At 46.6% G+C, this 25,386-nt stretch overlaps 1 protein-coding gene across 8 annotated transcripts in view; it reads left to right on the top strand.

The window, feature by feature from the left end:
- tnrc18 (trinucleotide repeat containing 18) overlaps positions 1-25,386 on the top strand; it is a 50,539-nt gene that overhangs the window by 23,675 nt on the left and 1,478 nt on the right. Inside the window, exons 6-30 of one of the 8 annotated variants that reach the window (XM_081699444.1) lie at positions 557-659; positions 2,448-2,650; positions 3,228-3,374; positions 3,564-3,751; positions 3,887-4,307; positions 5,179-6,126; positions 6,599-6,750; positions 7,119-7,252; positions 7,443-7,586; positions 7,748-7,937; positions 8,040-8,412; positions 9,383-9,646; positions 12,692-12,931; positions 13,585-13,973; positions 14,261-14,389; positions 15,277-15,418; positions 15,827-15,944; positions 20,508-20,583; positions 21,029-21,137; positions 21,780-21,896; positions 22,312-22,464; positions 22,782-24,064; positions 24,326-24,562; positions 24,651-24,725; positions 24,841-25,386. The exon at positions 24,841-25,386 is cut by the window's right edge and continues 1,478 nt beyond it. In XM_081699444.1, the coding sequence (XP_081555570.1) occupies positions 557-659; positions 2,448-2,650; positions 3,228-3,374; positions 3,564-3,751; positions 3,887-4,307; positions 5,179-6,126; positions 6,599-6,750; positions 7,119-7,252; positions 7,443-7,586; positions 7,748-7,937; positions 8,040-8,412; positions 9,383-9,646; positions 12,692-12,931; positions 13,585-13,973; positions 14,261-14,389; positions 15,277-15,418; positions 15,827-15,944; positions 20,508-20,583; positions 21,029-21,137; positions 21,780-21,896; positions 22,312-22,464; positions 22,782-24,064; positions 24,326-24,562; positions 24,651-24,725; positions 24,841-25,047 (6,542 nt within the window). In that variant the 3' untranslated portion in view covers positions 25,048-25,386. Of the gene's footprint in view, positions 1-556; positions 660-2,447; positions 2,651-3,227; positions 3,375-3,563; positions 3,752-3,886; positions 4,308-5,178; positions 6,127-6,598; positions 6,751-7,118; positions 7,253-7,442; positions 7,587-7,747; positions 8,413-9,382; positions 9,647-12,691; positions 12,932-13,584; positions 13,974-14,260; positions 14,390-15,273; positions 15,419-15,826; positions 15,945-20,507; positions 20,584-21,028; positions 21,138-21,779; positions 21,897-22,311; positions 22,465-22,781; positions 24,065-24,325; positions 24,563-24,650; positions 24,726-24,840 lie in introns of all 8 variants that reach the window. The other 7 variants (XM_081699441.1, XM_081699448.1, XM_081699436.1 and 4 more) reach the window with 7 other exon arrangements.

Raw genomic sequence — 25,386 nt, 5'->3', positions numbered from 1 at the left:
CTGCAAGCTTGAACACCTCCAGTGGCTTAATGTAGATTGTGAAATGTTGTCTGTCTTGTCTGTCAAAACTCCCAAATGGTTGTGGTCTAACCCTTCCTAACATTTAATCTCCTCATGCTATTATAGTATTGGTGAGGAGTACATGCTTTGTTGGACCTGACAGTCTTGAACTGAAGTTATTGTTCTGAGCTTAGTGCAAATGGTCTTTAATTTGCTTTGTATTTCCCAACCGTGCTGGTTTGTTGCTTTTTGACGTGTCTGAACTTGATTAATGTGGTTTGAGAAGCAGCTTTAAGGCAGATTTTCAGCTTTTTTTTCAGTTGTAAAAAGTCCAGCTAATCTTGACTTGCTGACATTAACACAAATGTTTTGCTGTTGACCACTGAAAGTTCAAAAGTTGCGATTCAAGACGAAGTGACTGTGTTCATGGATAACATGAGGGTGCACTGACCTGTGAAACCATAATGAGTTATTTATCATAAACCACAATGGACAAATGTCGGTGCTATGGTTGAACGATGGCTCTTTGTCCTTATTGGCTACCTTTGCCCCACAGGCCCAAACCGCGAGGAGGAGGAGCAAGCAGACGAGCAGGCACGTCATCGTGATGACCGCCTCCTGACTGGCCGCCTAGAGCGTGAGCAGGAGAAGGTTCTGAGGTAAGACATGCTGGTGTCTTTTGTACATGTAAATGTGATTGTGAAAGAGCTGCTACTCTGGCTTCATATTGCTATTAACATTTTGACATTTGAGTATACTTTATATTCCTGTAGAGGACCAGGACACTCAAGCCCCACCCACCTGTGGTTATATTTTTATTATTTCTGCCATTTTTAATTCGTATTTCTTTTCTCTGGGGATCTTTTCCAAACTCCCAGTTTCATGTTTCACAGAACATAAATTTAATAGTGTGATGAAAGATGCTATGCTGTTCTGAAGCAGACAGGGGGAGGGTGTGTTAAAATCACATTGGCCTCAGGTCAAGCCAGTCTCTCAGAGCAGAGTGAAATGTAATACTGAAGAAACATGAAGTTATTTTGGATTGGGAGTGGAGTGTTCAGTATGTGGACACTGAATTTCTGCTTTACTGATACCAGTTGAAGTTCAGACTGGTGGGCTTTTATGCCATTATTACATTTACTCTTCTCTTTTAGCCTCTTTTTATACTTTGTAATATCATATCATATATTTTGCCCAATTTGGGTTTGTTTCCCATACAACATTGCTGTCTTGGCTTTTTGATAGTAAGAAAACAATGCCTGCCTTAAAGTTTATAGGCTTTTATACACGTCCCTACACAAGTAGCACACAGCTAGGCTTGGAAACTATGCTGAAGTTTGGGATCTGCCGAAGGACAGCATGTTTTGTCTTCTGAAAGTTACTCAGAAATTAAGAAACTTAAGCTGGTGACTGTTAGCTCTCCACCTTGGGGACTAGTGCTAAGACTTCAACCGGGTCAAAGCCAGAATGTGGCAAGTGTGCCAGAAGACTTTTGCTTTCTCAAACAGCCTGAAACAGTCTTCAGGGAAGGCCAAGAGAGACTGGAGTTAGATAATTAAAAAGTCCCAGAATTCTTTTTATTATTATCGCACAAGGCCGTAAGCACATCCGCTTAGTTCTTCCCCTTTTATTCCCCTTGTAGGCTTAACATGGCAATTTTTATATATTTATTTATTGCTTACCCCTTCAGATTAGGATTATTTAAAGAGTAGATGGATTTGTTGATACTTTTCCCTCCTCATGCCAGTCTATTTTCAAAGTATAGCAGTCTTTGAGTGTCAGAGGATGACTGACTTCCCCTCAGTGGAAGTTGGTGCAGGAATCTGCTCACAATGATTTCTTGAGTTTAATTTGGGGTCTTGGTCATGGCAAGATGACTTCATAGCATTGACTGGCCTGAGGGCTCTAAGAGGTCCATGAACACCTGGCAGCTGTTATCATTTGGGAATTTGGTCATAAACATGTGTAAAGGAGTTTGCAGTGCTGAATGAAGGTTGCACAATATTTCATTCATTTTGTTATTTTTCATTCATTATGAAAAATGACAAAACAAATACTGATGGCAAATGAGTCATCGTGCTTGTGCGTGCGTGCGCGTGCGTGCGCGTGCGTGCGCGTGCGTGCGTGTGTGTGTGTCCTGGGCAGGCTCATATTCCAGATGAGTGTTTTGATGAGTCATGAGATTTAGAAAATGTAAACTAACTGGTTCCATATATTGCAGCCCAATTTTACATACACCACAAGGGATTCACAAGTGTGATTTTTAATATATGTTGCATTCCAATAATTCACAATATTAAAGCATCTGTAGGTTTTTTTTTTTGTTTTTTTTTTTATCCCCCATGTTGAAGTCTTTGAGTAGCAGTCTTGGTGTTTTAAACAAAAAAAACAAAACAAATGTATTTGAAAGTTTGCAAGATTTTTTTTTTTTTTTCCTCTTTCTTCAGAGAGAGTAAGGATTTGACAGATTACACTCAGATGCATCCTCCAATGGTGTCAGCGAGTGGACTGAACCCCAATCTGATGGTGACCGGTGGCCCCTCCTTAGGGGCAGGCCGCTGGGCTACTGACCCCGCCTCCCATCTGGCCTCTCATCCTTGGCTGCCCCGCCCAGGAGCAACGTCTATGTGGCTACCTGGATCTCCATATGGTAAGTACTTAGAAAAACTGTCCTAAACTTTTACATTTAAAAGATTTGTAATGAAGTATTTGAAAAACACATCTATAAATTGTGCCTGACAGTGTGAGCGAGTAAGCTCTGTGCAGTGACCCTGACTCTGCACTGTCCCTATACCCATTTATTTCACACCTCAGGCCCTGTTGACTTGCCCAGACTTTCCATCTGGTTTGAGGGGCGAGTCATTCTTAGAGATGTATCAAGACCATAAAAGCTCTCCCAAAATAACACCAAACACAGTGACTCTGGAATTTGTCTAGACTTTGCTGGAAAAACACCAGTGTCCCTTAAGAAAAATCCAGCACTTAAAGTGCTGTCAGCAGTGAAGGGTGGTCTGTTCAGGAAACTCAGAGGTGACGTTATGGTGAGAACAGTGGCTCTCGGGGGGATTAGCTGCAGAGCATGCATGAAACCACTAGGCAGTCAACGCAAATGGACCATCAACTACAGCCTTGGCAAAGATCACCTTCGCTAACCTCTCTCTCTCTCTCTCTCTCTCTCTCTCTCTCTCTCTCTCTCTCTCTCTCTCTCTCTCTCTCAATATATATAGGATTAGGACCCCCCTCACTCCACCAAGCTCTTGCCCCAGGTTATCCCTCGACCCTGCCTGGTTCCATTCCCCCATCATACCAGTTTGCCCGGGACCCCCAGACAGGACAGCTGGTTGTCATTCCTACTGAGCACCTTCCACATTACAGTAGGTCCCTCCACCTCACGTTTCGTGTTTGTTTGTGTCCAACATGCCTGTTTTTCCTCCACTGACTGTGTGGGCCCAGACCTAGATGTGCAGACCTGTAAATGCGCATGCATGCATGCATGCATGTGTCTTGTTGTAGCGCACCTTCGTGCGTTTGTCTGCCACTGACGCCTCCCTCTTTTCTCGCAGCGCCAGAAATGTTGGAGCGTGCGCCCCCGCTGTGGTCAGCCGTGTACCCGCCGGCGGGCAGCTCCCTGCAGCACGCCCACCAGCTGCAGCTCCTCTCCCACCAGCAGCTCGTGCGCCAGCAGGAGCTTTACATGATCCAGCAGCAGGCCGCCCAGGTCATGGAGCTGCAGAGGAATGCCCATTTTGTGGTAGGAGAAAGCCCCTCTGCCTCAATACAACGCTCGTCCATCCTCTCGCACGGGTCCTGGGAGGCCTTCCCCTAATCTGGGCATTTCCCATTTTTAACTGCTCTAAGTAGAGTCCTGACTGTTTTGATTGCACAGGAAAGGCTAAAGGAGCAGCCTGCAGACCTGGAGGATAAGTCGGAGAAGAGGGGTGGAGAGGGGGCCAAAGCTGGTCTCTCAGGCATTCCCATTCCTGTCGTACGTGGGCGCAAGCCGCCCCCACGTTCCCCAACCCCCTCCACCTCCTACAGGAAGGCTCTGACACCCCTGCCTGTCACCCCACTGCCCTCTCTGGTCACCACCCTCAAGTCTGAAGAGCAGCCTAAAGGGGAGAACACTCTACCCCAACTGTCCAGTTCACACCCGTCTAGCCCAGTCCCACACCCGGTCAGACCCGCCTCTGCCTGCCCACCACCCCCCTCCCCTATCCACCCCAAACAGGAGTCCGTGGAGGTGCCTGAGAAAGATGAGCTCAACCTGCAGAAACAAGCATCCGCTTCCTTTCCCTCTTTATATCCTGGTAAGTAAACTATGGCGTTTAAAGTGCCTAATATAATGTTTCATGGTCCTACATAAACAATTATGAACCTTCACTTTTGTTTAAAATGACATAACAGAATTACTTATTTGCACACCATAACCTACCACTAAGGATTTGCCATAGCTGTGGTTGACGGCGGTGGGTTTGCCGTAGCTGTGGTGGATGGCCCTCGGTTCTTTATCTCTTCTGGTCTGCATTTGTGCCTGTTCTCGAGGCTTGGACTGGGAAAGACAGTGATTGCAGGCAGAGTGCCATTTCTCATGTCAGTGTGCGCTGCCTAGAGGAGCCTTAATGAGTAGGCTGCAAATATCCCTACATATGGGATTACCAGCTGCCACTCCACTCATATGGGATTACCAGATGCCACTCCACTCATATGGAGGCGTTTTACGATAGCGGGACTTTTGCGCCCACTTCCCCCGGCACTCTCCCTTTTAAAACCCTTAGTGTTTGGAATGAATAGATATTTATGCTCTCTCTGCAGCCCGAAGTATGCATGAGCGTGTGTGTGTGTGTGTGTGTGTGTGTGTGTGTGTGTGTGTGTGTGTGTGTGTGTGTGTGTGTGTGTGTGTGTGTGTGTGTGTGTGTGTGTGTGTGTGTGTGTGTGTGTGTGTGTGTGTGTGTGTGTGTAAGGGGTTTTGGGATGCTTGTATTGGGGCCATTTGGCTCATGAAAGTTTCATAAAGCCCCTGTGCTGAAGGGTGTGTGGGGTGATTAATCATTTTGTCACTCTGTCGTGAGGCAATAAGCCCCTCTACTTTTTGCATAAGCACTCACAGACCGTGCTCTGTTTTTTTTTTTATTTTGTTTTTTTTGTTTTGTTTTGTTTTGTTCTGTTTTTTTTTGGCAGAAATTCCTCCTGGCTACCCCTACCAGTCAATACCTGCATCATTCGGCAGACACTACCCCTACCTCCTGCAGCCTGCAGCCATGCATGCTGCAGGCACTGATGGCCTGGCCCTGGCCGGGCCCCTGCAGGCCAAAGCAGAGGAGCGGCTTGTGGGGCCACCCGACATCAAGCCCAGGCACCTATGCTCCCCGGTTGTCGCCGAGGTGTCAAGAGAACCAAAGCCTATGGAGGAGAACAGCTTGCCATTCAAAGAGGAGCCCAGTCTAGCGGATCTGGGCCGGGACGGCAGCATGGAGCCTCTCCAGCCTGCTCCTCCCCTTCCCAGGCAGGACCTGAGTGCTCCAGTTGAAGAGGATTCCTGCTCCGGAGATGCTGCCTCTCCACTGCTGCAGGAAAACGAAGAAGACCAAGAAGATAAAGTGGATATCACCTTGTCAAGCCATGAAGGACTGTACCAAATATTGAGTGCAGACTCCGATGGGGTCCCTTCAGTGGGAGATGCCGAGAATGCCCTCCTCCTTCAAGAGGCCACCTATGTGCACTCCTCCTCAAATTACTCAAACTCACAACCTATAGAGTGTCGCTCAGACTCTCCCTCTGTTCGAGTTGACAGGTTCCTCCCAGTGCATGACCTCCAAGAGCCCACCTCTTGCAGTTCACCTGACCTGGAATCAACATATGACAATCTGGCTCTTCCCTCCGGCAGCGTAACAACCTTACACCCTACCCCGGTGCTGCTTCCTGTCTCGCTGGAGGACCCCTTGGCGGGCATGTTTGCCCTGGTCACAGCCAGTGAGATGCCCCAAGCCAGCACCCTGGCCACCCTCACAGAATCCCCCACGACCATGCCCGTAAGCCTTCTGGAGACGAGTGCAGCCGAGGGCATGGCTCTCCTCAGCCAGCTGGCTGAGCTGGAGATGCAGCAGCACGAGAGAGATGTGGTGCAGGGTAAGGCAGAAGAGCGGGCTGAAATGGGCCGAACGGGTAGGGGCTCACTGTGGCTGCACTGATCTGTGGTGAAGGAGGGGGCAGAGGGAAAGGCAAACACGTAGCTGTATTGGAGGAGCAGAGGAAAGTGTGGGGTGTAAAAGGAATGCTTTCAGATTCAGATCCAGCATGCCCAGCGCTTGCTGGAGAAATGAGCTGTGTGCCCAGGACTCTCTTTCTAGCAGCTACTTTGAATGCTTTGTGCATCTTTTAAAGTAAATGAGTAGATTTAAGGAAAAAACGATGGTATTGCGAGCTAGTTGCATCCCACACAACATCCAGATCCATTTATATATCTTGACGCACAGCACCCATATTTTCTGGCTGTGCCACTGTAGGATGCCCTGCAGATAGATTGCCCTGAGGCCTTCCCTGCGTAGGATACACATAATGAATGTTGGTATTGATTGTGTGTGTGTGTGTGCGTGCGCAGGCATAATGCACTGTGGATTAGAGAGTCTCCTGGAGGCTGGTAGGCAAGTGCTCCTAGAGGCCATCGAGTGGCAGCCTCAAGTCAGCATCCGCCTCCCCAGGGAGCTCGACCCCAACAAGAAATACAGCTGGAGACAGAAGAAGGATGATCCCGTATGTGTTGCGTCCTCCTCACGCCACCCCTCAAGCTTTCTCTATTCTCCAGTAGGAGCTTGGGCTGTCCTTTGTGTCTGTGTTTTGATGTTTTGTGTAATGGATGTATGTTACATATAGGACTTAGTCTGTAAGTGAGCAGTATTGTATAAAAAAATGGTCAGTTTTAAATTTATTGGCGTGTAGTTAATAGCAGTTCAACGATTCAAATTTATTTCGATTCGATTCGAATCTCAAATTGGCCCCTTTAAATTTGAGGAGAGAATTATCTAGTGTGAATGAATGCTCACCTTTGCAGAGACATTAGAAGAGACCAAGTGGGATCAGACAGAGACGTGGGCTGTAATGTAGTTTCCTCTTGCTCTTAGATGTTCTCTAAATCCTCTCTGGAGGGGATTGATGCTATGGAGGTAGACTACCGTGTGAGGCTTTCTGAGCTGCAACGCCGCTACAAAGACAAGCAGAGAGAGTTGATCAGGCTGCAGAGACGCCGAGACAAAGCGTATGTCCCTCAGTTCCAGCCCATTACCCTGGCTCGCACGACTCCTTTAACCCCAGTCAAACCAACCTACCATCAGTACTGCAGGAACCTGTAGTTGCCAGTGATTCATATTTATCTTTTTTTTTATCCAAGTAGTTAAGGTAAGCATGTGAGTGATATGGTTCATTGGTTCTCCTTATGCTGGTTGTAGAGAGAAGCAGCAGCAGCTCCACCAGCAGTGTGAGGAGAGGAGCAGGGGCCTGGGTAAGAGAGGCCCCGGCCGGCCCCCCAAGCGCAAACTCGGCCTGGTCACAGCCTCTCCGCCTTCCAGCAAGCTGGACGCCAAGTGTGGGAAGTGAGTGAGCGTTGGCCTGAGCCGGGCCCGAGCCCAAGCCAAAACACATGCTTACCAGTGGTGAGCTCTTGGCCACCGTAGCTGATCCATGTGATGTGGCGGGGGGTGGGTTTGTTTTGTTTTTTTTGTGTGTGTGCGCGCGCGTGTGGACACGCTTGCAGGCTGACCAGGAGCTCACTGTACTCTGAGGACTCTGAGAGCGGAGAGATGCTGAAGAAACACAGCCGTGCCTCCAACTGTGAGGAGGAGGAGGAGGAGGAGGAGGAGGAGGTGGACAGTGCCGTGCCAAGGCCCAAGAAGAGGAGCAGGAGCTGGAACGAGCAAGAACCTTCCTCCAGCTACTCCCTTGAGGTGGGCCTGCATAGAGCTGCCTGTCTCCTGCCTCTACATCTGCTCACAGCTTTCTCCTCTGCAAAGCACATTTCTAATTGTGCGAACGATGGGTTTCGCCAGGTGTATAAAGCAGTCAGTAAGAAGAGCCGAGTGAGTGAACAAGAGCAGCTGGCTTCGAAGCTCAACAGGGCCCTGTCTCTCACCAAGCTGAGTAAACTCAGCAAGGCCTCATGCAAGCTCACGGAAGGCCCCTCTGGGAGCTTCCGAGCAGCTCCTGGGGAAGTACTCCCCATGCCCCCGGACATGGACATGAGGAAGAAGATGGCAAAATCCAGCCTGTCCAAAGATCTGGGCCTCTTTCACAAGTCCTCTAAAGAAGGTAAAAGTAAAATGGCCATCAAGGCAAAACCTTCAGACCCATGTCTTAAGGGCAAAGGCCAATGGAAGGCTCCATACTCTCCTGCGATGTCAGAGGTCAGCAGCTACTCCAACAGTAAGTCAAATGCCTGTCATGCATATGCATCAGGATATTTGTCATTTCTGTGGATAGTAGAGAGTCTTAGTGGTCCGGGTTAGGATTGTTTTCAGTAATGCCAACTAGTCACTCAGATCAAGATTTCTGCAGTTATTTTCAACCTCTCACCAAATGATAGTGTTAGAATTCTGATATTAGTCATGTCTTTTTTCTGCCTTTATATGCCTTGTAAGGGTGCGTTCAGATGGTGGAGCATGTTCCTCTCAAAACAGCAACATATCCTACAGCAGGATCTGGATTTTGCAGGCTCCGCTCATTCTGTCAACACACTTTTTTCCCTGCCATGGATGCTTGTGGATTGAGTTTTAAAAAATTCCGACTTCAGCAGAAAAGCTCCCTGCATCAAGTCTCTTATCAAGAGAAAATCAGTAAGAAGGGGGTTTGCAAATTTGAGTTAGAAGATTGCTCAAAAACAAAGAAGGAGAGGGGGAAAATTAATTAACCATGTGGGAGCGTTGTAAACTCTCATACCACAGTATAACTATACAGAAAAGGAATGAAAAGCTGCATGCATTTCTACAAGAATTGTGGATGGGTATTTTACTCTATTGTACAAAAAATATTGTTATAGCACTTGCTGGTGGTGTTCAAGGCAGACTTGCTAGCTAATAATGAGCACAAAACCAAAACTGATACCCTAAACTGACAGATGGCATATCCAGTGATATTGATGAGAGTAATAGTAAATAATTGATGAGAGACTAAATTAACAATAACATCCTGCCCAAAAACTGACCCTGATAATCTCTGCTCAACAAAACTAAAAACAAAATGATTTTGTGCATTTTACATTCAGATTTTTTTGTGTAATCGACCACCATGTGAACGCAGCCTTGCTTTCCAACACCCTTGCTTTGAGGTTCATCACAGTTCTACTACTGTGTCTTTTAAAGATCATGTCCTAAGATCTGTGGTCTCATTGTAACAGACACAGATTCGGAAGAGGAGGACTCTGTGAAGGAGTGTTGGCCTCCGCACTGCCTGCTACCCAGATCAGGGTCATGCAAGCAGCACCCAGGTGTCTGCAGCTCTCCATCCAAGAAGCAGCATGTGTCGTCCAAGAGGGCCTCATTGTCATCCTCCTCATCCTCACTGAAGTCAAAACAGGTGGCAAAAGAGAGGAAACACAAGCACTTTGCTTTGCTGCTGCAAGAGGCAGGAGTCAGCTCCTCTGAGGACTCGTTTGATCAAGGTTATTAAACAAACCTTCACTATGCACACAATTGCCTTCGGGCCCTGTGAGCTCTCCCCGTGCCATGGCTATTGGTGACATTTTTCTGAGAAGCCATAATTGTATAGTTATGGTAGAGTTTGCTACCTCAACTCTTGTATGCTTGTATATAATATTATGGGCTCTATTTAGAGGCCTTTTTTTATTTTTATGAAGTGGTTGCTTATTTTATAAAGTTGTCCCGCCATTTGACGCGCCTGTAGTGTTGTGCATTAAAACTTGTGTGGCTGTGTTCAAACTGTTCCTTAATTGTACTGCAGTTTGGTACCCAAGCTTTATTAAACATGCTGGTTTTAATTCTTGCTGAATGTCTGTCTCGCTGCATCTCCTGCTGGAATATTAGATTGCAATATGCTGCACATTTCTCATTTCCTCTGTTATTCAAATATCCCTTTTCGTAGTCAATCTTCATGCTGGAAAAAAGCCTCTGAAGAGGTCGGATCAAAGATCGCACGGAGATGAGTGTGCGTAGCCAAACATTTCTGCTTCATCAAAAGTGCCCTCACTTTATTTATCCACATATCATTACTTGCTGAAATTGCCTTGCAATTTGGTGAGCTTCACCAAAACCTTGGGGGCAGTTTATAAATACATGTTCTTGTGTTACCAAAATAAGGGTAATTAGCTTTCTTTTACCATTTTTGGAAAAAGGCCATTTTAGAGCTAGACCCATTCATTTCCCTGGTGGCTGGTTATGATGGGGATATTTGGAAAGCGCGGAAGCCTGTTTTACTTTAAAAAAAAAAAAAAAAAAAAAGAAGAGTAACCTCCCTTCTGTAGCCTGCTGGCTCTCTCCCTGCAGCTGCTTGGCCACCTCTCCACCTCTGACCCCTCCTCCTACCCATGATGCGTTTGAATGTCTTTCGGTCTGTGCATTTTGCTTGTCCTGCTGCATCAAAAAAAAACAACACAAACAAACAAACAAAAAAAGCGAGGGAGAAGCCATGTGCTTGGCTGGGTGTAGGGCATCCAGCTGCTCCACGTGAGGTCACTATCCATGTCACCTGAACCATGGCCACTGTTCTGTAAGTAGGCCACCACCCTCTTTTGTTGTGACTTTTCAGTGAATAATTTCTACTAATCTGTGCTGATGTTACAGACCAGGGGGAAAAAAAAAAGGGGGGGGGGGGACACACAAAACATTTGGAAAATACAAAAAAAAATAAAAAATTGAAGAGGTGTTGGAAATGCTGAACTTCTAGCCATCATGTTCTCACAAATGTGCCTTTAGTTGTGTGCCAAGAAGCCATGGTTATGCCTTTTAGTAGGTTTAAATTAAATGTAAAATAAAGTTTCAAGCTGTTTTACAGTTTTATAATGGTGGTTTTCTCAGTGGCTGGGGTTCCTTTTAGTCTTTGGGTTCATAGCTGTTTGATTAATTCTAGTTTCTACTTCTGAAGATATAATGGTGTTTAATGCGTCAGTCCAGCTACAAAATTAGAATAATGGAAGATGGCAGATACTGTAAGCAGACCTAATGGCCGTAGGCTTTAGGTGACATACGGATTGCATGTGATGACATGCTATAAAATTCTCTGCAGCACTATAAATCTGATCTCCACATGAATCGTGTTGCCTGTGGAAGTGAAGTTACAGGGAGCAGGTTCTTCTACCCTCTGAGAAGCCCATTCAATTTCTCCAGTTTCAGTTTTCAGCTTCCTTATCTGTGGGTGCAGATCAGGACAGATGGTGGGGTAGTGGGCGAGGGGTACAGGCGTGTTTGGGAGAGGTGAGAAGAGGTAATAACCATGGCTTTGGAGGCTAAGCTCTTAGACTCCTCTGTCCCCAAATGTGTGAGACTCAGAGAGCAGTCACACAGCCCCATGGAGGGTCTGTCCTCACAGAACCTACTTTGGGTACCAGCTTGCTAATACCTCTGCAACCTGTGCTTGCTCTTGCTGTGTGTACTACATACCTCAGATCTTCAGCCATTCTCAGAATTGTGGTGTCTTTTTAACTGCTATTTTGTGCGTGTGTGTGTGCGCGTGTACATGCTAAAGGTCCTTGTCTGCCTCAAAAAACATTCATTTTTCCACATATGTTGACCAACTCCTGCCATCAGAAAACCCTAACCACTCCAGAATAACTTTGCATCTTGTGTCCACCTCTGTCTTCTAACGTGTCTGTCACCCTCCTGTGAAAGTGAGAAGGGGGGTGTCGGCTAAAGTGGGTACCTACTGTCTTACAGTTAGTCCTTGAGAATTCTCCCTCCCTTATCAGTTTAGACAAGCTCCATGCCAAACGGGCCATTAATAATTGATGACTTTCTTAGTCAGGGCTTCTGCCTGTAAGCCGTGTCCAGCTTTCTGCAGCACTCCTGCTTTCTTCCCTTTCCCATTTTACAGCAATGGAGCACATTCAGCAGAATGGCCAAGGCCACTTATTTTCAGGAACTTTTTTGGTGCACCCCCCCCCCCCCCCCCCCCACAGGCCAGTCTTCATGGATCCCTTCATTTTGGAGGAAGCCAAGCCAGCAGCCATGCCACTCTAAAGCCTGACCCATACACCTCCGTCTGAAAAGCTACGGCCCACCCAGCCTGCTGGAGCACTTGCACATAAAGCCTGGCTTTGTTCCTGTACGAGTAATCTCGTGTAGTGGTGGGTGGGCGTGTGTTTACACAGGCGCGCCCGTGCTCGATGCAATGCTGCTAGATTACAGAGGCTAATGAGAAGCGCAGTAACCATAGTGTTAAGTCACAGGAAGTGCTCTGAGGCAGAGACAGCGTGATGGATGAATGGCAGTGATTTGGTATTCTTTGGCATGCACGTCTTCCAGATGGTTTTATAGCCTGTGGAAGACGCAGCCATTTTGAGAGCGCTGTGAAAACACCTTTTGTCATGCCACATTTTGCAAACAGCCCCATTCACCTTTTCGAATCACCTTATTTCCCAGGATCTCATGAGTTGTCTGTGCGAATCACTTCTGATGCACTCTATAAGTTCACATCAGTCCACGTGAGGAGGCTTTAAATGTTGACAGATGGTTTTTCCTTTCGTCACGAACAGAGTACTTCACCGAGAGGGACGATTATGAGTGTTATGATGACGATGAAGAAGAGGAGGAGGCGGAGCTGGACGAGAGCGATGGCCTGTGCTCCTCCTCGCTTGAAGAGAGTGGCCTGGGTCTCCTGGCCCGCTTCGCTGCCAGCGCCATCCCGAGCCCCGTCCCCTCTACTCCCCTGTCCCTGGTTCAGCTGGAGGCCAAGCAGAAGGCAAGGAAGAAGGAGGAGAGGCAAAGCCTGCTGGGTAAGAGCTCATCGAGACGCTGCAACATGCACAGGTTTTTATTCCTGCGGTTTACATGTGATCTAAACGTGAGATCAACCCCGTGGGACAGGAATACCCCAGTGACAAAATGACGCACTGCAGAGTGTGTCTCATCTGCTTACCTTTAATACACATGCACAAAGTGCATTGTGCTTGGGGCAGTCACTCAGTAGGGGTGTTACTGAATATAAACACATCAGTTTTGTGCCACCTGGAGACTGGAACTTGATTATCTTTTCAGTGCTTGTGTGTGTCAATGCTTTGTCTTTCCTATGCTTACCCAGACACTGACCCTGACTTTGATGAAATGTTACTATGAGTTATGATGCTGGGAAGACACTGAGTGGAGTTCACTGCAGGCATTCCAACAAAGAGCTCCTCCCCTCTCATTATCCCCACTGCTACACCCCATCCTAAAGTGGAGAAACAGCATTAGTTCCTAACCCACGTTAGCACAAGTTACATAATCATGTTTTTGGGTGGTAACTTTGTGGTATGCTATCTGCATACTTTAGAGGTGGCTCATTTTGGATGAATTACCCCACATTCTAGTTCATTTTAAGAGTAAGTGTCTGTTCAGTTTGTTTGAGTTGGAATGTTGGTAGTGTTGACTTGTGTTCTCTCATCCAAAGGCATGGAGTTTGAGTTTTCTGACTCTGAGAGCGATGTCAAGATCCGCAAGTTCCCATCTCTTCTGCATGGCAAGCGGTCTGCTCCGGAGCTCCCCCTGCTGCCCCCTGCCAGTGTGCAGCGAGAAGACTCTGGTCCCAGCAAGCGTGGCCGCAAGCCCAAGGCACCCAAGCCCCCAGCAGAGATCTGCCTGGACTTTCCAGCCGATGGCAGCGACGAGGAGCGCTGGACCCGCCGCAGGAGCGAGCGCATCTTCCTCCATGATGCCGCACAGGCTAACCCCATCTCACCCGCTAAGCCTGCCACACCCAAAACACCACGCCGTGCCAAGACTCCTCCACAGGGATCCAAGGGGCTGCCCAGCATCAGGGAGGCCAAAGCCCTGGTGAAGGTGTGTGCTGTGTGCTGCCTTAAACATGTTATTTGGAATGAATGCTTGCCAGGCTACAATTACCAGCAGTCGCTGTCCCTGCCTCCACATCCTCCTTAGCTTTTTTATAGAGCTGTGAACAGGTTAGCCCGTTAATGTTTATTTCCCATCAGATGCTTTGTAATGGGTGGCGATAACTCTGCCTGTGTCTTGTCGTACCTTTCTATGAGGCTATTAGCTGTGTGTGTGTGTGTGCGTGCATGCATGCATCCACTCATGCTTCTGTCTCTTGGGTGTGAATGCTGCAGAAGAGGCAGTTGAAGGAGAGCCTCCTTCATCTGCCCCTACCCCAACTCTCCAGCACTCCCTTGGACAGCAGCTCAATGACCCCTGTCAGCCCAGGTCGCAAGAGCAAAGTCAAACCTAAAGCCAGAGAGGTATCCTCCACCTTCCACTACCTGCATCACTAATGACATGCTAACAATGATGGACTCCATGGTTTTCCTCCTCATACAGGCCCTAGCACCACACCCAAGCCACATTTAAATTCTGAAATCTCTTAATGCAACTGGCCTTGATGCATTAGCTCATAAAATATGATTTAGGCAGTATTAGCCATCATTTTTTACAAGACAAAGACAAAAGGCCAGATGATAAATATTTGAATGGTGGGGAGGTATGAGGAGCGGCCGTTTGGTGTGGCTCTTGGGGGTAGCGTCGAGGGTTTGGTAAGACTTGGGCCTCTGAGAGGCAAAGTGAAAAGGATTAGAATAATTTTCCCTGGCAGGCTGAAGGCCCTTCCTATGGCCCGCTGGGAAAAGCCATGCATCTGAATGAGGTGTGCCGGGCCAGGCCGGGGCCTCGGCCCCATGCTGCGCGGGCCTGCTCTGAATCCCCGCTGTACGGATACTCGGAGAGAACAGCAAGCCTAATTAGACTGCACACTCAGTGGGACCAGAGCAGAGTGAGCTACAGCTCCTGCCATCTACTTCCTGCCCTGCTGCATCATTTATCTATTTCTGTAGTAATTTATTTACTTTCCTGCATTTTTCTAATGCAGTCAATTTTTCCTTTGCTTTCTGAACAAATCGCGTGTTCTAACGTGATGTGCAGAGATTTGCCCCTTCCCTGGACTGTTTTGGCATTTTGAAATGGAAGATTCTGCATGTGGCATGTTGAGGTTGTCACTCATCTAAATAGGTTTTACAGAATGAATTCTCAGTGGCCAACCGTGCAGCTCTCATCACTAGGATGAGTGCTGCAGTGCTGGGGTGGTGTGCGATGTCTCAGAGGCCGTGTGACGTCTGCTTTTCTCCTTCAGCAGGCTCGAGGAAAGGGTGGTGCTGTCAGCAAGCTGATGGAAAGCATGGCTGCGGATGAAGACTTTGAGCCCAACCAAGACAGTAGCTTCTCCGAAGATGAGAACCCCCCTCCAAGCACTCAGCCTGAAAGACCCTGCACGCCTGGTGAACCAACATGCACATGCGCATTCCTGGCCTTGTTCACATACACACTGTCAGTAAGGCTGTTGAGCTCTTCTCATCAGTCCTCTCCTGTTTATAATTGCCATTTTATGACTAAATCAACCCTCCCTTTCCTGCCTGTGCACGTCATTAAGAAGCAAGCGACTTCGAGTGGTGGGAGGCAAGAGTCATTTCATGCCCTCACTCATCTTAATCCAGCATTAAAAATGTGACAGTTGATTCGCCTTGATTGCATTCATATGGTAATGTGCGTGGCTGAATGTTGTTGCACCTGGAGTTTCCCTCATGGACAGCACTCTGCTGCGATGAAGCTATTTGGAATGGCTGATTAAGTCTCTGTGCGTAGACACGGTTTGGCTGAGCCCCCCTCCCCCCTCTCTGTTTGTGTAGCTCCTCGGAACTGTGTGATAGATAAAGATGAACTGCAGGATGGACTGCGTGTGCTCATCCCCATGGATGACAAGCTGCTGTACGCTGGCCACGTCAACACCGTCCACTCACCTGACATGTAAGGGACCCCCCCCCCCCACGTCACTTCTTGTTTTCTGTTCATCCCATTTCCTCTTCCTCATTTTACCATTCAAATGACGGCTCTGTCCGGTACTGTGCCTTGGGTCATGAATAATTATTTTGGGGGTAAAGGTCTTGCTGAACCATTTTTGGTGGCCATAATGTGAGTGAGATAAATGAGATGAGGACATGTGTTAATTTCCTCCATTCAAAGGAGAGCACTTTTGATTACATTTTTTTTTTGTGTGTTGAATTTGTTTTTACTGTAATGGTCTCAGCCTCTTAACCACATGGGTCAGCAAGATGCAGCCTTTAGCAGAGCAAGAGACTTCTGTTTAAAGGTATTTCCATGGCCTCTAATCACATTTAGAAACCAAAAGTGATTCCGATTATTGAAGCATCTGTTGGTGAGAGCTGTAATGGGAGCTGTTGTAGGGGACTCTGCTGAGCTCCTGCCTGTCGAACACCATGCCTTCCATTTTACTTTCATTACAGTGGCAGCTCTCTGCAGCTCCTCTGTGACATTAATGCTACAGAAAACGATTGTTTTGGTAATCATTTAATATGTCGATTATAGTTTCCATTAACTGAATGACATGAAGGCTCACTGGCATTAACTATTAGTTTAGATTTATTAGATCTGTTAGATTAGGTTAGATCTGTTGTTTGTTAAATTACATAATAAACTTTAATCTAGAGTATCTCATTGTAAAATTATAATTCGACAATACTCACTGAACAGTGAACTGAAAATGTATACTTTTGGATGGCTCTATTCAGTTTACTGATCAGTTTTAAAATACATTGGTGTATTTTTGTCCAATATGAGAAGTATGATGATTTAATGTGCTTGAATAAGTGCCTTAAAATGATATTTTGTGGCTTAGACTATAATGAAGCACCCTGACCACCAGACTAAAAAAACAGCTCTTTGGCACAGCAGCCAGTGCACCCATTTTACCTTCAGTTGGTGACTGGTCTCCGTCACACATTTAATTTATTAATTCATCTGATTTCTTTGACTAGCTTGGGTCTCTGTTGGAACGAATTTGTCAACTGTGTAAGAACAACCAGGCGATCACAAAAAATGACTGTGTGGCGTTGCATTTTGTAGGCATACCAAATCAAATCTTTTAATCTGGAAGGCATAAATTGGGCCCAAGCCACAACCCTTTTACACAGGACAAATGCGTCTGAAACGTTTAGTTGTGCCATAGATTGCTCTGTTGTTTCATGATGGTTGTACTGGTAGCTTGATGAAATCTGGCAGCCCAGTGATTGATGTAGCTATTTTATGAAATAAGCCAATTAAACATTTAGCTCACACTGTTCTGACAAAAAATCAATTTAGCTAAAAGGGCCTTGTGGTGTTCTTAAATAAAAACTGATTCGGATAGTTTTCTCCAATTTTGTATTTTGGCTTTGATGTCGTCGACTAATTGTTTGTTGCCCAAGTTAGTATGCCACATAGCAGCCCGTAAAGCGATCAGACTGAGAAGGTAGAGTGGTCTTGATTGGATCTCCATGACCACCACCCCCCACTCTGTCTGCATTACTGACCTAGGGTCAGCTGACTTTCATAAACTCAAAGAAAACCTTCTAGGCCTGTTTGTAATATTTTATAATAAATTACATGAATTAGTGGTTTTTTGTTTTTATCATGGTCTCATTTGGGTCATTTGGTGGTTAAAGTAATGAAATGTGTCGGTCTTGATTCATCAATGAATATCTCTCTCTATCTATCTCTTTCTTTCTACCCATCTTGTGCTCGCACGGGCACACACTCTCACTCTCTCTCTCACTCTCTCTCTCTCTCTCTCTCTCTCTCTTTGTGTGCTGTGTTAAAGATATCCCCCTCCCTGCTGGGGAAGGTGCCTTTGTGCGAGGCTGTGTTTGATTCGCTGGCCAGGGAGCATGGTTAGTACTACAGTGAGAACTGGTTGTGAGGAGAATTAATATCTTGGCTGTGGAGCAAGTGAGAGAAACTGAGGTGTTGGTAGAAGAGTTGACTGGAACAAATCTCTTGTTGTGGGCTATGTAGCGGCATGTGCTCTGTGACACATCAGATGCATCTTGAAACTCCATGTGGCCTATCAGATGGCTTCAGGCAGCTGTGGTTTAGGCTCCTGTGTCTGTCTTCATTACCCTTAGCCTGCATTAATGTGTGTATAAATGGAAACATATGCACGCATGCACACACACACTCCTTTTACCCTCATAGAGCCTGTGGGATTGCAGGTGCTGCAGTATTCATATCTATATGCTGTAAAGATGAAATAAATGGATAGGTTTTTGTTTGTTTCCCAGACCTTGCTGAAATAATCTTTGCTGTCATTTATATTCCTACATACCATTAAACAAATTATTTCATCTTCCCACTGGAATTAAGTGCAGAAGAAATCCTCTGCAAAAAAGCATGATCCAAACTCACAGCTATGCATCGTGCATTGTAGGATTGTTTTCATTCTGCATTAAATAAGAGTAATGCTGCATTGGAGCACAGCACATTACCTCTTGCTCCAGAAATGCAAAACAAGGTCACTAAAATCTTCCAGGAAGTGTGATTTACAACCCTTATGAAGATGCAACACTCACCTGTTCCCAGCGTGGTCATGATTATAAATGAGGGGAAGGAACAATTTTCTCATTAGAAAATAAGTATGAAACTACACTTGGAAGTGGTAGATATTGGATTAGGACCAGAATCTGCAGAAAAGGAAGTTGCTGTGCTTTCCCAGATCCACCACTTTCTCCAGGTCAGAGTGTTAAATGCAGTGAAGACTGCCCATTGTCACATGCATGTCATGAAGCCAATGCTAATGGCTCTGGCTCATTATTTATGGGTAATAGGAAAATTGTTTAAAGTGTTCTCTCCAACCTTCCGTGACTTCTCATTGTTTATTTATATGCTGAGGCTCCAAGCTCTGGGTCAATGTGTGAAACAGAAATTATCACCTTCTTTAAGGAAATTATTTGGTTCCAGTCACAATCAAGGATTCTTGGATATCTGGAAATGTTATATTGCAATTAGCATTTTTGACCCAGCGTGACTATATAGTTGACTATGGTTTCTCTCCAATGCTAAACAGCTTGCTCACATTAAAATATGTTTGTCTAATCAGATTAATGAAAATGTGTAAATGGGTCAAGTTGTGCAAACAGAAGTTTTGGATTTAAAAAAAAAGAAAAGTATTTTAATAATTTTTTTTATTACTCTCATGCTCCCCATAATAAAATCTGTCTGTTTAGACTGTTTTCCTTAAGTCCTCCAAGCATGGACGAGTGAGTGTCTAGCTGTGAGAGGGCAAAGACTCTTATGATATTCTCTCCACCAGAGAGCAGCTGGGGGGAATTTAACTGAGACCTCAGGACACAAGAAGCCAACTCTTCCTAGCAGCAACCCCCAACACGCACACGCGCGCGCACACACACACACACACACACACACACACACACACACACACACACACACACACACTTTGGGTTGACTCTCTCAGGAGAATCTGTTGCCTGTGAGTGTGTCTGGGGCCAGGCGGGAGGAGGGGGGAGGAGGGACCCCCAGATCACCTTGCAGGCCTGTGTCTCAGTAATAGGACTGCCACTCACTGACAAACATGCCTGACGCGTTCATGCTGGAGCTGTGACTACCCTCATGCATTCTGATGAGAAGAGGTCAAACATCTGACCACTGTGGCGTGTTTTTTTTTTTTTTTGTGGGTTTTGTTTTGTTCTATCCTGTCTAAAGATGGAGGGAGATTGTGCTTTGTCCATGGCTGCTCCTATACTGTGGAACAGTTTACCTCTGCTCATTAAAGCCTCTCTCACTCTCACTCCTGTTACATCAGTTAAAAACACACCCGGTATATGTGGCCACCTGAGCATGTTTAGTTTTGTCTGAGTGCAGTATTTTACTTTAGCATTTTAGTAGCTTTGCTTTTTCTTGCTTTTGGTTTGAATGTATTTACCTTATGCATGTTTTCAGTCTATTTTTATACGTAATATGTGTTTATTTTAGTGGAGGTAAAGCACGGTTGTTTTGAAATGTGCTGTACATATAAACGTGGCTTGAGTATATCTGTCTCTAATAAAGTTCTACTCCAAGCTCAGTCCTCCAAGGAGTTTGGCAATTTTGGCTGTCCAGGCCGCCCGTAGTCTCCCGCATGTACTCGGGTTTGACTCCCTCCCCCGCCCCCAGCAACCTCTTAGGCACCGTGGCCTATTTGTGTCATTTGGTTTTATTTTCATTCTTCTATACTGTGGTGTTAATATTTTGCAGTCCATTGGGATATGTGGCCATTCTTATTTGAGCTATTTTTAGATTGTGCTTGTGCCTGTGTTTGGGGTTTTTGTGTGTGTGAGAGAGAGTGGGGCACTTACACAGGAGTTTCTAAACTTTCCTGATGTGTACAGTACTTATAGTTGAATGCCCTGTAGGGGTCTTTGTTTTGAGTGTGTACATGTGTGCACTGTGTGTCATTGGAGCAGGTCACTCAACCGTTTCCCACCTGTCAAGCTGAGTCACCCAGGTGGTGTGCTAATGACGGCATTTCCTGTCTTGCAGATACAGTGTGGTGGTTGAGGGTGAGCGGGGGAACCGGCCTCACATCTACTGCCTGGAGCAGCTGCTGCAGGAAGCGGTCAGTACTGCCCGTCGTCCTCACCTTCACTAATGAGGCCCACACACGCGCGCCAGCACACGGCGGCATTGCCAGGGGCATGCTCCTACCGCCACTAACACGCACTGGACGCGCTCTGACACAGGACCTCTTTAGCACCTTGCTCTCCCGCTACGCTAAGGGCATGTTTCGCTCCACTAATTCTGACTGCTGGTTTAGGCTCTCTCTGCTCCCACCTCCCCCTCCCAATGGACACAGAAACGCAGAGCACTATGGCCAGGGAGGCTTTTGGCTATCAGATGGGTTATATGCAAAAGAGGATTGTTCTGCCAGAAGGAGATGCATGTCATTCATCTCTGAATTAGAATGGACAGTAATCCCTGGGCATCGCATATAGATTAACACGCATGGAGCAATTTGTCGAATTCACATACACATTGATTTAATGTTTCCCCCTGTCCTGCAGATCATCGACGTGAAGCCTCCTTCTGTTAGGTACCTGCCCCAGGGAACCAGGATTGCAGCCTACTGGAGCCAGCAGTACCGCTGTCTCTATCCCGGTACTGTCGTCAGAGGTAAGATCCCTCTAATAATCCACCTCATCAACCACCACAGCTTATATGGGCTTACTGTCCGCCTCCGTCAGTCTTTCTCAGATGTCAAATAAAAAATACAAATTTAAAAGAAAAAAAAAATCTGTACCGTCATCTGTATCCGTAACCTTTCAGGGCAAGGGCTTGTTTAATTTCCTTTAATGTGAAGCTCTTAGCCAAGGGCAGCAGGCTTGCTGGCAGAGCCAGGGTGGTGCGGGGCATGGGGGTGGAGGGAGTGAAGGATGATGCGGTTAGCTTCATGCAGCCCTCTGCTTCTACTGTTATTTATTTTCCCTCCCAGTAAGGCAGGAGGGAGCTGGAGGCTTGTCAAAAAATCTCTTAAAGGGAGGCCATAGCTACTGTTGCTGTCAGCCAGAGAGAAGAAAAGGGGCCTTGTGTGCACCGTGGTGGCCCCAGAGATACGCTAGAGAAATTGGCGTTTTTTTCCCCGCTCGGCGGCCTTTTGTGTGTCGTTTGCCTGTGTGTCTCCCTGTGTGTGTCGTTTGCCTGTGTGTGTCTGTGTCTGTTGTGCATGGAGGGACTTGGCACTCTGCTCAGCACAAATGTACAACCAGGTTATATACATCCCTGTTTCTCAACCTGGACCCTATTGCATGCCTACAGGGAGTCCCGACAAGGATGAGGTGGACGACTTGATCACGGTGGAGTTTGACGATGGTGACACAGGACGGATCCCACTGTCGCACATTAGGCTCCTCCCACCAGACTATAAGATCCAGTGTGAGTACTTCCCTCTGCTCAGGGGAGTGTGCTGAACACTGGCCCACCTCTCCAGGTTGGGCTAGTGCCACATATGAACACACCATTCGAGTAGGAGTCTAGGCAGCCACTGATTGATTGATTTGTTTGCTTTCACTCTTGAGGTGTGTTGATGGATTTGGTGAAGGAGCTTGTTCCCTTAGGTTGCCTGCTGGGTGTTAGTTGATGAACTGACTGTCATGTTTATGCTCATTTGTAGCATTTTAAGAGCATTCGTTAAATAAGTGTCCAGCGAAAAAAAACACATGCTCTGACAAATGAATGAAAAAAGAATAAGTAAAAATGTAAGCCATTATGAAATTGAAAGGTAACCAAATGTTGGTGTTAATGTTGCCATATTTAGTGCTGTGGCTGAAGAGAGCTGGTTTGTGCACAGGTGCGGAGCCATCTCCAGCCCTCCTGGTGTCCTGTACTAAACGCCGAAGCAGGAAGTGCAGTAAAGATGTTTCTGAGAGCAAAGAGACCAAAAGCCCAGAGGATCCGGCCCCAAAGAACAGGGGGAGAGGGAGGAAACCAAAAACCATAACTGGTGATTACTCCATTCACTCGAAACTACACTCACTCTCGATCAGAATCAAACCTGGATGTTTTTAGGTGCTGACTTGCTTATAATTAAAAGAATATTGAACTGGGAGTACTGGAATTAATGAAATGAGAGTCTGTAATTGATCAAAGATAAAATGGGGTACAGTTGGTGGTTTCATAGTAACTAAATCATTTACTTGTAGCTAGAGGAATAGAAAGCTTCCTGGCAGAACAGGGACAGCTTTTAGCTCCATTGCATTCCATGTAGGTCAGTGTTGTGCTCAAGCATATTAAGCCCCTCCCTTCTGTTCTGCTTTCCAGAGCCTGAAGTGTCTCCAAAGGAGCATGAAAAGCCTGAAGCATCAGCCCCTTCCCAGGTTCTGGAGAGGCCTCTGTCTGCCCAGAAAAACTGCTCAAGGCCAGGCAGAAAGAGCCTGTCGGCCACCACAACTGGCTCCTCCATCCCCATGCCTACTGAAAGCCAGAAGAAAGCCACAGTGACCAAGCCCGCTGCTAAAGTGCGCTCACAACCTCAATCAGTCTATTCGTCTGCACTTTATGGGAAAGTTCTGTCTGTGGATCTCTACAATGACCCCTCCACATCACTAGCTTCCTTTGTCTCCAGCAACGACAGTGGCAAGGCAAAGCCTGTCAAACGAACGCGGAAGAGTGAAGAGGAGGGAGCCGGGTTTGGGGTGAAAGCCCAACGCAAGCAGTCTCAGACCGAGATCCTGATCAAGCTAGACCATGAGGGTGTGATGTCCCCCAAGAGCAAGAAGACCAAAGCCCTGATGATGATGGAGGACCAGAACTCAGCAAAGAGGGAGAACAAGGCAGCGGTGGGCATTGGCTATGCGACTGTCACTGCTGCAGCCCCTGCAGAAAAAAAAACAAAGTCGAAGAACAAGCCCGAGGAGGAGGCTGTAAGCACCAGCAACCTGGCAACCTACGGTATCCGAAAGCCGGGTGCCGGCAGCAAGTGCCCGGCCAAGGTGAAGAGCTCTGGGGAGAATAAGGAGAAGGAAGAAGAAGCTCAGTCAGCCAGCAGCAGCAGTAGCAGCTGCAGCTCAGAATCCGAAGGAGAGGAGGAAAGGAGGACCTCACCGGAGAAGGCAGACATACAGGACAGCAGCTCCACCAGTTCCCGTGCTTCCAGTCCCACCTCTTCCAGCTCCTCCACCAGCAGCTCCTCTTCTTCTGCTGGATTCAATTCTTCCTCCTCCTCCTCCTCCTCTTCTTCCTCAACAACCAGCGAGGAAGAGTCCTCCTGCAGCTCAGATGAGGAGGCTCCTACTGTACCACAAATGCACTCCCCTCAAGAGCATGCTCCAGCACAGGATGAGGAAGAGGATACAGAGGAGAAGATGGAGGTGAATTCTGAGCCCCCAGCCACCAGCCCCAAGGCCCAGAAACAGCAGGCTACGCCCAAACAGCAGCAGAAGGTGAAGAAGAGTGTGGGCCGGCCTAAAAGAGAGGGTGTCCATTTACCCACCACAAAAGAGCTGGCCAAGAGACAGAGACTGCCCTCAGTGGAGAACAGACCAAAGATCTCTGCTTTCCTTCCAGCCAGACAGCTGTGGAAGTGGTTTGGGAAACCTACTCAGGTGAGTCACTGCAGTCCGGTTCTGTGAAGTTTTAAATTACTGTCTGAATGTAAGTGATTATTCATGATAACTGCTGGTAGCCATTCTTGGTGTATCACTCTTTTAAAAGAAGGAAAATCCACCTTCTACATTCTGATCATACTAGCTTATAACTTCTGATGTTAGTACATGCTCAGCTTTGTTTCTGCATTTGCTCACTGATAAACTGTTTCATGTTGAATTTTTTTCTTTCTTTTCCTTTCTTTTTTTTTTGCATTGCAGAGACGGGGAATGAAGGGCAAGGCAAAAAAGCTCTTCTACAAGGCCATCATGCGTGGGAAGGAGATGATTCGCATTGGAGACTGCGCTGTTTTCCTGTCTGCTGGACGACCCAATCTCCCATTTATTGGTCACATACAGAGCATGTGGGAGTCCTGGGGAAACAATATGGTAGTCCGTGTAAAATGGTTCTACCATCCTGAGGAAACAAATCCTGGAAAGAAACTTCATGACAAAAAGGTTACTTTTCATTCTTTATGTATTTAAAAATACCAGTTACCTGAAAATGATGTATGCTTTTTGATACTTAACTGTTTTATCTGGACAGAACTGGGATCAGATGTCTGGAAGGAACCTTCCTGCTGTTTTACAGGCTTCTAACCAGCGGAAAGATTTCATGGAGGTGTGTAGATGTATATTTTAACATATAAACACAATATCTAAAACACACACACTTCTGTCCCACTGGAAGAACTGTTCTAGCTGTTGATCTCTGACATGTGTATTCCTCTTTGCAGCGGGCCCTGTACCAGTCCTCTCACATTGACGAGAACGATGTTCAGACCATCTCACACAAGTGTTTGGTGGTCAGCCTAGAGCAGTATGAACAGATGATTAAAACCAAAAAGTACCAGGACAGCGAGGACCTCTACTACTTGGCCGGCACCTACGAACCCACCACTGGAATGATCTTCAACACTGACGGGATTCCTGTCATCTGCTGAGGGCCACTCTTCTCACCTTGTCAATGAATGTTTCAGGTCAGCATCTGAGAGCTGCACCTTACGAATGAGCTCAAATCTTTGTACAAGATTAACAAGGGCTAAATAGACAGAGTAAAATAGATGATAGAGACATTTTGGTACAGCTACGCATAAGGCTAGTGTGAGACTGCTCTCCAGCTTGAATGGATGGAATTTGAGGACTGCTCTGATTGTCATACTGGAAACACATACATGCTTTGCTTGAGAGACTTCAGAGACTTTGGATGAGTTCGAATCAATGGCAGCTCACAGTCTGACAGTGTTGTTAAAGTATGTGCTTAGAGAAACGTGCAGTGCAAA

This window comes from Electrophorus electricus, chromosome 2 (genome assembly GCF_041902795.1).
Source record: "Electrophorus electricus isolate QZ-2024a chromosome 2, ASM4190279v1, whole genome shotgun sequence".
Taxonomy (NCBI): Eukaryota; Metazoa; Chordata; class Actinopteri; order Gymnotiformes; family Gymnotidae; genus Electrophorus; species Electrophorus electricus.
This window is presented reverse-complemented; position numbering and strand designations above follow the sequence as displayed.